This window comes from Microtus ochrogaster, chromosome 2 (assembly GCF_000317375.1).
Source record: "Microtus ochrogaster isolate Prairie Vole_2 chromosome 2, MicOch1.0, whole genome shotgun sequence".
In the NCBI taxonomy this organism is placed as follows: domain Eukaryota; kingdom Metazoa; phylum Chordata; class Mammalia; order Rodentia; family Cricetidae; genus Microtus; species Microtus ochrogaster.
Genome location: NC_022010.1, coordinates 28,746,423 through 28,760,454, shown reverse-complemented (window position 1 = coordinate 28,760,454; position 14,032 = coordinate 28,746,423). Strand labels below are relative to the sequence as shown.

General features: G+C 46.2%; 1 protein-coding gene across 1 annotated transcript in view; it reads left to right on the top strand.

Moving 5' to 3' along the window:
• Window positions 1-14,032, top strand: part of Flt3 (fms related tyrosine kinase 3) — a 94,614-nt gene that overhangs the window by 41,495 nt on the left and 39,087 nt on the right. The window contains exons 4-9 of the mRNA XM_005344709.3: window positions 602-717; window positions 5,460-5,589; window positions 7,117-7,244; window positions 8,161-8,300; window positions 8,621-8,774; window positions 11,456-11,624. Coding sequence (XP_005344766.3) covers window positions 602-717; window positions 5,460-5,589; window positions 7,117-7,244; window positions 8,161-8,300; window positions 8,621-8,774; window positions 11,456-11,624 — 837 coding nt within the window. The remainder of the gene's footprint in view (window positions 1-601; window positions 718-5,459; window positions 5,590-7,116; window positions 7,245-8,160; window positions 8,301-8,620; window positions 8,775-11,455; window positions 11,625-14,032) is intronic.

Sequence of the window (14,032 nt, the reverse complement as noted above, 5' to 3'; positions counted from 1 at the left end):
TGAAAATAAAATAATTTATTATTTATTTATCTTGTTTGTTTGTGTTTGCTTTTTGTTTTTCAAGACAGGGTTTCTCTGTGTAGCCCTGGTTGTCCTGGAATTCACTCTGTAGACCAGGCTGGCCCCAGACTCACAGAGATTCACCTGCCTCTCTGTTTGCCGAGTTCTGGGATGAAAGGCATGCACCACCATTGCCCGGCCAAAATAATTTAATTTTAAAAGTTTATCTACATATAAATTACATATGTAATTTGAAACCTTGATTTGCTCTGACAAAAATAAGCCTTTTGTTATTGGATATGAGATACAGTTCTACACAATGTTTTAATAACTAACAGTACTCCGTAAACTTGTAAGAGACCTAAAATTGTGGGGTTTCCCAATGCCTAGCCCTCTCACCCTACCAAGTCAAAACTCGCTTTTGAGGGTGGGCAAAAGACACAGCCAGGCTAAAGGCACTTAGGCTGAGGCTGGGGAAGGGCCAGAGTCATGTTCTCCACAGAGCAGCCCTCAGGGTCACAGCCTCATCTGACTCGGGGTGAACCTGATGCTTTTGGCTCTGAGTGATTTCCACAGTAGCCAATCCTTTCTCTTTCCACAGAGGAATTGTTTCCATGGCCATTTTGAACGTGACAGAGACCCAGGCTGGCGAATACCTACTGTATATCCAGAGTGAAGCCGCCAACTACACAGTACTGTTCACAGTGAGTATACCAAGTAAGTCCAGCTCACTACTAGGTGCTCCAGCACCCATGGGGGCGCCTCGGGACTGGGTGCTTCAGCACCCCACGGGGGCACCTTGGGATTGGGTACTCCAGCACCCTATAGGGGCACCTCAGGACTGGGTGCTCCAGCACCCCATGGGGGCACCTCATGAGTGGGTGCTCCAGCACCCCACAGGGGCACCCTGGCACTGGGTACATCAGCACCCCACAGGGGCACCTTGGCACTGGGTACATCAGCACCCCATGGAAGTGTCCCAGGACTCATTGTATTTTTTCCTCACTTCTGGGGTCACCAAATTCAGATACTCAGGGGTTTTAAACACAGATCTGGAAGAACTGGAAAATATTTTGACATGGGGACAAAATAACTCAACTCCCATTTCTGTAATAAAGGGGGGATGAAAATACATCTCTGGACTGGATAGGTGGCTCAGCAGTTAAAAACATTGGTTACACTTGTTGAGAACCTGGATTGGATTCCAAGTACCCTCATGGCAGCTCACAACCACATGTAACTCCAGTCCCAGAGGATGCAATCCCTTCTAACCTTTGGGTACTGCAGGTACATGATGCAGAGACATAAGCAGGCCAAACACCCTTACACGTAAAAAAATGAAATAAGACTGATTTATCTAAAAAGTAAAATTACACGCCTGTGGACTACAAGGCATTCGTGTGACCTCACAGACCTTTCTGACATGATGACATTGTTCCCATCTCTTCCACCCAGCAGCACAGACCCAACACGTGCCCCTGCAGAACAATTGAACTTTGACTAGTGTAACCCAGGAACCAAATTCTTTATTTTCTTTCATGTGAGGTAATTAAATAACCACATGTAGCCTGTGGCCACCGTGGTGGATGATGCTGGTTTGTGCAAATGCAAGCTGTCAGAGTGGTTGGATATCCACACAGCTGGGAGCTGTGTGGGCAGCAGAGATGCTACCAGCATGGACTCTTTGGCTTCTGCCCATCTGCTTCCATTACCCACAGGCCTTATGTTTTCAGACTCCGTGCTACGCACACAGCATACATTGTTTTCTTTCTTGTGACTGGGGAGGTGACTGCATGCATGGAGCCTTGAGTCATTGGGGGCTGGGGCAGTGCCACGGGCTCAGAGCTGACATCATTGTAGCTAAGTCGCCTGCTACACCTTGCTAGGACTCGCCAGGCTGCTTTCTTCTCCACCAGTGACTCAGATGAACGAAGCTGGGGTAATGTGCAGCCACAGAGGAGCCTGTCAGGAACGGACAGAGACCTTCTGGTGTGTCGTTTGGCACGCCCCGTCTTAGGCACTCACAGAGGTTGGCCTGTAGGTTGACATGAACACAGACACCTGACATAATTTGTGACTGGCAAATTCAGAGGCCCATGAGAGCTAGGTCTACACTTGCTCATGGCTCCACTATGGGCCTATGTGACACTTGTGGTCTTACAGTCATAGCTACTAGCATTGGGGAACATGCTAGGTGTAAGCATCTCAGCTTGGCTAGAAAAGTATCCTGGAAGCCAGTAGCCACAAAGTCACACTACACAACTGTTGTAGAAAGCTGTTTGTTTGTTTCCTGGCTGCATGGCAGCTCAGACCCAAAATAATCACACAGAAACCGTATTATTTGCAATACTGTTTGGCCAATAGCTTAAGTGTATTTCTAGCTAACTCATATCTTAAATTAACCCATCTTCATTAATCTGTGTATCACCATGAGGCTGTGGTTTACCAGGTAAAGTTCCAGCATCTGTTTCCTGTAGCCTTCTTTCTCCCAGCATTCAGTTTAGTTTTCCCCGCCTAGCTCTGTTCTGCCCTGCTTTGTTATAGGCTCAAAGCAGTTTCTTTATTAACCAGTGGTATTCACAGCCTACAAAGGGGAATCCCATATCACACAACAAACCTCACATTAAGAGATTTGTTGGGAGGAGAAAAAAAAACCTGGAAAAAAACAGAAGGGTAGCTCAGGCAAGAAACAACAGAAAGCTGACAGGATATAAGGCTTATATAGAGTTTCTTGAGAAGGGGGTGGAACTTTTCGGAGTGGAGCTTTTGAGGGTGGAGCTTGGTGGAATTTCACGATGGGAGAGTAAGCTTTTTACCCTGTAGGATGGGGGCTGGGTCCAGCAGTTAAGAGTGTTCTGTGGGCGGAACCTGGTGGTTAGAGGTCTTCACGGGAGGGGCCTGGCCACTTATGTGGCTCAGGGGGCTTACACTAGGTTCCCTGAGGGTCATCACCTTGGGCCACACAGTCAGCTTGCATGACAAAATCAAATACAGGACAATTTCACCCGTTTTCTCTGAGGAGTCCTGCAGTGCCTCTGAAGCAGGTAGGAACACAGCCCAGAAGTGTGCAACTCAAAAGCTGTCTGTGCTTTGCGCCTTGAGCCTCCTCCCTCCCCTCTTCATACTTCCTCAACTCTCTGGTAGGACATTAAGTATGGGCTCCATGCCCAATGAGAACACAGAATGTCATAGGCATCTGCGTTCTCTCTCTCTTCCAACATGACATGTGTAGCTGTGTATGCTGAGTGGAAGGTTTTCTGTGTCTCTTATATTTACAGTGGTTTCTTTTACTTCAAGTTCTACATCCATAATCCTGCACTTGGGAAGTTGAGGCAGGAGGATTGCAAGCTTGATGCTCCAGCCTGAGTTCTAGGCCAGCCTGGGCTACAAAACAAGACTGTTTTTAAAGAAATGAAAATAAAATGGTCAAGAGCATTTGCTGTTCTTCCCAAGGGCCACAGGGTTCAGTTCCCAGTACTTACTTGGTGGCTGGCAACCATCCATAATGGAAGTTCCTTAGGATTCAACAACCCCCAAAATAAAATATAAATGATAAATTTCCTGCACTCCCTGAGTGGTGAGCTATGAAAAGGAAAAGTAGGAGAGACCAGTAACTCAAGGATGGAGGGGATGCTAGCAGCTCCAGTATGGAGGAGACATTAGCTACTCCAATATGGAGGAGAGATTAGCCAATCTAGTATGGAGGAGAGACTAGCCATTCCAGGATGGAGGAGAGACTAGCCAATCCAGTATGGAGGAGAGATCAGCATCTCCAGTATGGAGAAGAAACTTGACTAGCAACTCCAGTACGCAGGAGAGACTGGGCAACTCCAAAATGGAGGAGTGGGTCATAAACTCAATGATCAAAAGCAGGGCATGGTTACAAACAAACAAACAAACAAACAAACAAATCAAATGTCATTATTGTTCTCGAAAATTAATAGAGTTTTTTGATACAGAATCTTGCTTTATTTCTGGCTGGCCCTCTGTAGATCAGGCTGCCCTTGAATGCACAGAGATCTGCCTGCCTCTGCTATCCACGTGTGGGACAAAATGTGTGCCACCACTCCTGGCGTAATGCTATTTTTAATTTTACTTTTTTTTCAGTTGAAAAAGAATAAAACAGATCAACCAAGATAGCAAAACTCTTGAAATTCCCACAGTTAGCAGCATCTCAGGAATCAAGGGTGCTTAGAGTAATGTGGGGGGGTCCTCTGAGGAGTGACACAGGGAAAGTGACCTGGGGTCTGCCTGGAGAACCCTAACTCATGGTGATTAGCTCCCAGGGCCTCAGTTTCTAATTTAAGGTACTTAACGGATTGTCATGTGGAGGCAAAGCAGCAAAGTTTTTCTTTCTTTCACAAAGGTCTCAAGGTATAGCCCAGGTTAGCTCTGAACTCACCATCTCCTCACTTCCTACATTTGGGGATTACAGGTATGCATCCACTGGGATTTAAAAGAAAATGAAAACGGCTATAGGATGAGAAGACTTGCAGTTTACAATCAACTACAGATGGATAGTGTTAAAATATAAAGAGCATCTATAAATAAGGGCAAAGCTAAAGCAAAAATATCCCCTCCTAAGCAGCTGAATAAAATGGTACTCATTTTTTGCATTTGTATTTTATGTATGTGCATATGTGTGTACATGTGTATGTATATATGTGTGTGAGTGTGTGTGTGTATGTGCGCACACACACACGCAAAGGTCTAGGCTGAATGGGAGGCTAAGCGAAACGTCTCAATTCTGCTCTGGTTTTAACTCCCTCCTATTCCATTTCCACCGTTCTCCACTGTACTAATTTGCACCTAGTTGTAGACGGGAAGAAAGTAGATTTTTTTTTTTTTTTTGGTTTTTTGAGACAGGGTTTCTCTGTGGTTTTGGAGCCTGTCCTGGAAACTAGCTCTTGTAGACCAGGCTGGTCTCGAACTCACAGAGATCCGCCTTCCTCTGCCTCCCAACTGCTGGGATTAAAGGCGTGCGCCACCACCGCCCGGCTCAAGAAAGTAGATTTTAAACTTTAGATAAGAGCTAAGCTCTGTGGTTTTGCTCATTTTTTTTTCTCCTTTTACATTGTTGTGTGACTTCACCTTACTTATTCATCTATGGATTTGTGAACCCCAAGAAACTGACAAGAGACCATGTGTAAGACTGTATCACACCCAGCATGGTGGCGCACGCCTTTAATCCCAGCACTTGGGAGGCAGAGGCAGGCGGATCTCTGTGAGTTCGAGATCAGTTTCACCTAGATCAGTTTCATGAGATCAGTTCCAGGCCAGACAAGGCTACGTAGAGAGATGCTGTCTCAAAACAAACAAACAGACACACAAACAGCAAACCTGATGTCACCTAAGGGCAGTGGGGAGCAAGACTCTGCTGTGGTGGAATAGATTAGCTGTTTGGAAATGGTGTGGACTCTGGTTTGAGTACTAAGTGGTAGCGTGTTGTCATGCCTCAGATACGCAGCTGTACGTGCTGAGAAGACCTTACTTCAGGAAGATGGAAAACCAGGAAGCGCTGGTCTGTGAATCCGAGAGTGTCCCAGAGCCCGTTGTGGAGTGGGTGCTCTGTGGTTCCCACAAGGAGAGGTAAGGCACACCTCACCGTGATCGTGACGACCATTCCTATCAGAACTCCCAGAGATCCGCCTGTCTCTGCCTCCTGAGTGCTGGGATTAAAGACTTGTGCCACCACCGCCCTGCCAGGCTTTGTTTTTTTAAAAAATGTGTAAGTGCTCTGTCTGCATGCCAGAAGTGAGCCACTATGTGATTGCTGGGAACTGAACCCAGGTCCTCTGGAAGAGCAGCCAGTGCTCTTAACAATTGAACTGTTTCTCTAGCCCCAGTTTAGACAGATGTTTAAAAAGGGAAGAATGGGATTACCTGGATGGCTGAGTGAGTTGAGATGTGAAGCCACACAGCCAACCTGGCAGGTACCAGGCACAGAGTGGAAGTCCCCTTCCACTTCTCATGTGAGCCAGAGCTGATGTCCACAGGGTCCTCACTGGTCAGGTCATCGGCACTGTGTACCTGCTGAAAACTAAATGGGACAAAGCAGAAGAGGAAAAGGAAAAGGAAAATCAGTTCTTCAGCTACTATTATTGTGATCTTGAGTTTTATGGGGAAAAAAATGATGACCTGAACTGTGTGTGTGTGTTTGACATACGTGTTGTGTGTGTGCACCTAGGTATATATGTATGGAATACATATATAGAATAAGATGGCTGGAATGCTGTCACATCAGTTTGACAGTTTTTGTTTTGGGGTAATAGGAAATGGTGACTTCAAAATTGAAAGAAAATGCATTTGATTTAGTGGAGAAAGTCACGATAGGGGCACAGCCCCCAAAGCTATCCTATACCCTGGGAAAGCCATGTGGGGGAATTTCCTGTGGAGGCAGGAGAATGTCACTCTCTGAACACTGCCGAGACCTAGTGGTCTTCCCTAGAAGGCACACTTCTTTTTCTTTTTTTTTTTTTTTTTTTTTTTTGGTTTTCTTCTCCGATTTGTGCCGGGAACTCACCCTGCTGGTGACGACGGCCTCTCTCCCCGTATGTTCCTTGTATGTTCCTTGCCTGAACTTGCGAGAAAATGCTGCCCGTCCTCTTCAGCTGCGTCAAAGCCCAGCTCTGCTTCTTGTCCCGTTTTCTTTCTTAGCTCTTCCTTTTTTCTTTTTCACCTGCCTTTAAACGATAACCAGAAAGAAAGAAGAAGGTCACCAAGCATGCGTGTGTCACGACACACACCTGTAATCCCAGCACTCAGGGAACTGAGCGAGAGGACCCCTCAGAGTCTGAAGCCAGCCTGAGCCACATAGTAAGGTCAAGATCAAGCTGAACGGCGGTGTGGAGAGACCCTATCTGGGTCTCAAGTAATCGTGGAGTATTATTTTAATTAGATACAGAGTTGCTAGCTGGTCCCTGGATTCCCAAGCCGAATACAGTTGAGCTTGTTATTTTTCCATTTACTCTTTTCTTTGATCCCTTCAGATGTGCTTTGTAACTTCACCCCCCTCTGCATGCTGAGTGGCTTTGAACCCAGGGCCTTGCATACACTGCTATGTCAGAAGTCTATACTGGAAACACTTCATGAAGGAAACTTACCTTCTAATTGCAGCTGTAAAGAAGGAAGCCCTACTGTCGTCAGAAAGGAGGAAAAGGTACTTTACGAGCTGTTCGGAGCAGACATCAGGTGCTGTGCGAGGAATGAACTGGGCCGCGAATGCACCAAGCTGTTCACTATAGGTAATCGGGGACTGACACCAATGTATTGTCAAGGACTATTCCTTGGAGTGCTGTCTGGGACTGATGGCATCTCCTTAGGCAATCACTCGATTTCAGGGATTCTTTTTTTTTTTCTTTTTTTATTTCTTATGTATACAGTGTTCTGGCTGCGTGTATGCCTACAGGTCAGAGGAGGGCACCAGATCTCATTACAGATGGTTGTGAGCCATCATATGCTTGCTGGGAATTGAACTCAGGACCGTTGGAAAGAGCAGCCAGGGCTCTTAACCTCTGAGCCATCTCTCCAGCCCCAGAAATTCTTTTTTCTTTCTTTCAGAGCATTTTGTTTGACTTGGCTTTATTTAGGTGCTGGGCTCAAACCCGGGGACACTGGGTGCATGCTCTGCCACTGGGCTCCACTCCAGACCCTCCACACCACTTTAGCACATGTATTCATCGTGTGTGCGCACACACACGTGCTGTACTGTGCATGTGGAGGTCAGGGGACAATCTGTGGGAGTCTGTTCTCTGAGTCTATCATGGAGCCCCAGGATCAAAGTCAAGTCGTCCCGCAGGGCAACAGGTGCCTTAACCCACTGAGTCATCTCAATGGCCCATTCATACCATTTAAAATGTAATATTATAGATTCTGTAAGTGGGGATTTCGTCCACAAAGGCTATCCTGTCTCTAGAGGATTGTTTTATTTCATCATTTCTACCCGTGTTCTGTGGCTCTGGGAACAAAGTCCAGGGCTTCTCTAGGCTGGCCTGTTCCATTGTGCCATTCTCAGCTCAAGGTTATTTTCATTTGATTAGTAATATCAGGGACCTTGGCACCTTTGCTCTTCAGAACGTTCATGAGACTTTTGTGACCAATCAAACACCTCAAAAATAATAACTTTTTTTCTTATTTGGGATTTTTTTTTTTATCTTCTAGATCTAAATGAAACTCCTCAGACCACACTGCCCCAGTTGTTCCTGAAAGTGGGGGAACCCTTGTGGATAAGGTGCAAGGCTATCCATTTGAACTATCAGTTTGGGCTAACCTGGGAACGAGAAAACAAAGCCCTCGAGGAGGTAATGGTACCATCTGTTAGGACTCCAACATTATACTGACCACCATCCCCAGCCCCACCCGCCCCCACTCTCCCACGGCCCCAACTCTCCTACACCCCACCAGCAGCCGTCCTTTTTCTCCCTGCTCCTTCTTGGTCGACCCCACATCCTTCCCTTTACTCCCTCCTTTCCTAATAATCTCCTACGTGGGTTTGCTGAGCCCTGTGGTTCATGCCTCACTGCCCCAGCTCCAGTCTACCAACGTTTCCATTGGTATTTACAGCAGGTGCCCAGCACATGCTGGAAACCTGAATGCAGATTCTCCTTCCCTTAACACCCAGGGCAGCTACTTTGAAATGAGCACCTACTCCACAAACAGAAGCATGATCCGGATTCTGTTGGCTTTTGTGTCCTCCGTGGGAAGAAACGACACCGGATTTTACACCTGCTCCTCCTCCAAGCACCCCAGCCAGTCCACGCTGGTGACCATCCTAGGTAACACTGCAGTGCAGGAAATCTGTTTGTTTCTGAGACAGAATCTCTCTATGTGGCCTTGGCTCTCCTGGAACTCACTGTGTAGATCGGCTGACCTGTAAGTCTCCTTGAGTGCTGGGATTACAGGCATGCGCCACCACCCTCAGCTCTACTCATAGTTTTAGTTGCTTTTAGTGTGGAATATGGACTATGCAGCCTAGATTCTTGTTTCAGTCCAACTTGGCACCAAGAAACTAGAAGGGAGGTTGGTAAGATGACTGAGCCAGTAGAGACGATCGCTGCCAAGCCTGTGGCCTGAGTTCCATCCCTGGAACCTCCAGTAGAAAGAGGACTGATGTCTGAAGCTTGACCTCTGACCTCTGTAAACATTGCAGCTCAGATGGAAAGGAATCCTGGCACTCAGGAGCCAAGCTCTGGTGGGAGAGTGCTCTGGCAGTCAGGAGCCAGGGCAAGCTTGTAGCCCTGCTCTAGGGAAAGGCTTCCCCAATGTAACAGCTCTGCTCCTGCAGGAGAGGGCCTGGGAGTGTAACAACTCCTGTTTAGGGGAAGGTTTCCCCAGCAAAAGTGTTACAGCCCAGCTTCTCCTCCGTCTCAGGCTTCCCCAAAGAAATGGGTGCTGCTAGGAAAAGGCTCCCCCAAGGGAAAGTGTTGCAGCCTTCTCTGCTCCACTTTGTCTTTGCTCTGGCAAAAGAAGGTCTTCACCCAGACCTCATTCAAGAGATTTATTGGAGCTGGAGAGATGGCTCAGTGGTTAAGAGCATTGCCTGCTCTTCCAAAGGTCCTGAGTTCAGTTCCCAGCAACCACATGGTGGCTCACAACCATCTGTAATGAGGTCTGGTGCCCTCTTCTGGCCTGCAAGCATACACACAGACAGAATATTGTATACATAATAAATAAATAAATATTTAAAAAAAAAAAGAGATTTATTGGGAGGGAAGAATCCAGAAGGGTGGCTGCCTCTGCCAGGGTGGAAGAAGAGCAGCCGCAAATTGAACGGGTGCAGGGCTTATAAAGGGTTTCTTAGGGGTGGAGTTTTTCTAGGGAGAAGATTTTCAAGATGGACATTGGTCAGAGTTCAGTCCCTTGAGCTCAGATTGGCTAGATCTCTGCCAAGGGATTAGTTGATTTTCTGCTCAGGGATTGGTTCATTTCCCTGCACAGGGATTGGTTGGTTTCAGCTTAGTTGATCAGGGGCAGATTTAGCTTTGACTTCAGGGCCAATCTGTGTTTCTTTCACTGGCTTTTTTAAGCTTTCTGGCTCTAGTTTTGGGGCCAGGGCATACTATTTTCTGTGACTCTGATTCTAGGGCCAAAGTGTGTTTCTTTGACACTGGTTTCAGAGTCAGGGTGTATTTCTTTGGTTCTGGGTTCAGAGCTAAAGCATTTTTTTCCTTTTGACTTTTTATTTTATTTTTTAGTTTTGATTGTTATAACCCCGATTTCCTAGTTAGTCTTCTCTCGATACTGCTGCAGAATCATAGCATAAAGGCTTCAAGTGTCATCAGATGTAAGGACCATGTTATTGACTGTAAACCACGAGTCTGGGCTATGTTTGAATGAAAACATTTGATATGGATGGTCAGATGAAAGATACCAAAATGTCATAAAGCATTTCTTCCACTGGCTCAGGTCTCAGAGCTGGCCCTTTTACCCTACAACCTCTAATGTGGTCTTTGCCATAGGTACAACCCAAAACTCAATATATAAGTGCAATTTTTTAAAAATTTAACTTTTATTTTATGTGCATGGGTGTTTTGCCCACACCTATGTGTGTACCCTAACTTGTGTATGTAGTGCCTACAAAGGCCAGAAGACAGTCCCAGATACTTTGGGACTGGAGTTACAGGTTGCTGTGAGCCTCAATAGGGTGCTGGGGATTGAAGCAAAATTCCCTGTAACTGCTGAGCCATCTTCCCAGCCAAAAGTTGTAAAAGAAGCTGAATTAGAACAGCGTGGTCCAGATATGCACACTTGGATGCCACTGTCTGCACTCAGAGCACATCGCGATGGAATCAATCTGCTCGCCTGACTTTGTTCTCCATAGACCGTAACTTCCTATGGGCAGGGCCATCCCTTCTATCCCTGGAGTCCCAGAACCTGATCCTAAATACCTGCCGAATGAGTCCTTGTTCTTAGCGATGACTGTGAGGACTGTCCTCACGCTGGGTGAGTGGGAACTGGGGCTGCCCTTGGGGGCTACAGAATAACAGCCACATACAGGTAATGTCACTCTCGGGTGCAGGCTTTAGCAATGTGAGCAAGGGAAGGCGTCAGCTGTGCTCTTAGCAGAGCAATATGGAGGTTCCTAGGGAAGCCTTGTCCGTGTTGCTGACCAGTGAGTTGTACCTGGGGATTATTTAACATGGGGCTTGTCCCTAGGGCTCAGCAAGAGGAGTGTGTCCTCTTAGCTTCTGAACCATGCTTCTATCCCTAGTAAAATCCTGACTATAGAAGATGAGTTCAGCCCGACATCCAGGGCTGAAACTCCTGTGTTTCTTCTTGGACATCATTTTACTGCAGATCTTCATGAGGTCAGCCTGGTATACATATCAGGTTCCAAGTTAGCTGGGGCTACACAGTAAAACCCTGGGTTTTTGTTTGTTTGTGTGTATGTGTTAAGATTATTTTACCATCCTAATACAAATATGAATATCTAATTTGTAAAATTTTCTTTTTGCAGAAAAAGGATTTATAAATGCTACCAACTCACAAGAAGAGTATGAAATTGACCCATATGAAAAGTTCTGCTTTTCAGTCAGGTTTCAAGCATACCCACGGATCCGATGTACGTGGACCTTCTCTCAAACGTCATTTCCTTGCGAACAAAGTGGTCTGGAGGATGGATCCAGGTGAGAGAGGACAGAGACAGTTCTCCACCCTTGCCCTTGAGAAAGATGATGTTGTATTTGTGGAAGTGAATTCTCTCATTATGAGTGTGTGTACGCACGCAGACACACACACCCTCTTCCGCCTCCACCGGTACTGAGGATTGATCCCTGGGGCCTTCCTTGCACACACTAACCAAGCACTCTGCCGCTGAGCTATAGGCTCAGCCCCATGAGTGTGTAAGCTGATTTATTGTTGAGTCAGAGACCTGAAGATGGAAAGCAAAGGGCACCAAATGAGGGTAGCCTCCCCGCACTCTCTTCTGGGAGTAAAGCCTGCCACATAAAAACAGAATCCTGGCGGTCTTTCTGTCAAGAGATTGTGATTTCCTGTCAGAGTGCTGGACTGTGACAGTACCCTGGGGCCAAGTGCATTGAGTGATGGAGGAATCAAACCTCCTTGTCAGCCATAAACATGGTCCATAAGTGTACTGGCTTATGTAGGGATCGAACCTCTTTGCCAGCCATAAACATGGTCCATATGTGTACTGGTTTAGGTAGGGATTGAATCTCCTTGCCAACCATAAACATGGTCCATAGGTGTACTGGTTTATGTAGGGATCGAACCTCCTTGCCAACTGAAAACTTGGTCCATAGGTGTATTGGTTTGTGTTTTCAAGTTGAAAATGCAGAAACAGCCCACCCATAAGTGGTAAAGGACAATTTAATTCCCCAGGGATTTGTCCAACTATATTCTGGGGGAGAAATTCTTATTCCTTCTTTGAAAAGCAAAAGTCAGCTTCCCCCAGTTTCTTCCTTTAACTATAGTGCTTCTTTCTTTTTTTTTTTTCAGATTTTTAGTAGTTTTAGTCGTGTGTGTGTGTGTGTGTGTGTGTGTGTGTGTGTGTGTAAGAGAGAGAGAGAGAGAGAGAGAGAGAGAGAGAGAGAGAGAGAGAGTCTTTGCATGCTATGTTCTTGGAGGCCAGAGGCTTACTTACAGGCAGTTGTGAGCTGCCCGCATGCTTGCTGGGAACCCAGCTCAAGGACTTGTGCTCCTAACTGCTGGACCAAATCTGCAGGGCAGCATCTCCTGTTTCTTACAGCCCGTGACTTCAGGTTAGACTGTGAGAGCCAGGCACAGTCTAGAACAGTCATTGTCTCTCAGCATGTGATTCATAAGCGCAATTGTCTTAAAAGGTAGATTCGTGGTTCCTGTTCTAGACATGCTGAATCAAAATTGAGGCAAGTTACCCTGATTTGATTTTGTTTTCCAAATAGGGGCTCACTGTGTTGCCTGGGCTGAACTTGAATCCTTGAGTTCAGACGACCCTGCCTTGACCTCCTGAGTGGCTGGCACTGTGTGCTCGGCCACAGTGATCCGAAGGCCTCTGTTGCTGGTTTGTCTTAGGTCTGCTGTCTGATGCAGTAGCCACCAGCATTAGGCTAGTGAGGAATACCCTGGGGTAGTCTAAATTGAGATGAAAATACACTCTGGGTTTTGAAGGCTTTGTATTTACAAAAGAATGTAAAATGTCATTAATAATTTCCATGTTGGTGCTGTGTTTAAACGATTGTGTCTGAGGTGTTCTGGGTTAAAAAAACTCAGCTGTTGCGTTTGGCTTTACCCTCTTCTTTTTAATTCGTGTACACAGTTGGTGGGGAGTCTCAGAAAGGAGAATGTGGCTGGTGTCGTGTCTGTGGCCCATGATGATCTTGCTGGATCTCTGGTCACTGTGATTGCTAAAAACTGAGTTCTTACCTTAATTCTGCTCGGCGCTGCCTTCATGATACTGTGCTTTTTAAATTTCCTATAAAGTGATTTGTAATTGGTCTTTGTTTGAGCAAGAGAGCAAAAGAGTACTGGAATGCGACCTAGGGCCTTGCATGCAAAGCAAGTTTTCTATCACTGACCTACAGCCCCAGCCATGTTTGGATTTTTGTTGTGTTTGCTTTTTAAAGATTTATTTTTAATCTCCTGTGTGTGTGTGCATGCCTGCCTGCCTGCCCACCTGTGACGGATCCCCTAGAACTGGAGTTATAGGCAGTTGTGAGCCAGCTGATAATGGTGCTGGAAATTGAACTCAGGTCTTTTGGAAGAGCAATATTAGCTTTTAACACCTAAGCCACCTCTCTATCCCTAGATTTTCTTGGTGATGGGGGTGTCCGGTGGGGGGTGTGTATATGTGTGTATACCCACATGCAGAGGCCAGACCAACACTGGAGGTCATTCTCTATTGTTCGCCATGATTTAAAAACATTATTGTTATTTTATGCATATGAGTGTTTTGCTTGCATGTATGTCTATGCATGTGTACCTGTTGTGTGATTGGTGGGGTATCAGATCACATGTGTGACTGGTGGGGTGTCAGATCACATGTGTGACTGGTGGGGTGTCAGATCACATGTGTGACTGGTGGGGTGTCAGATCACAT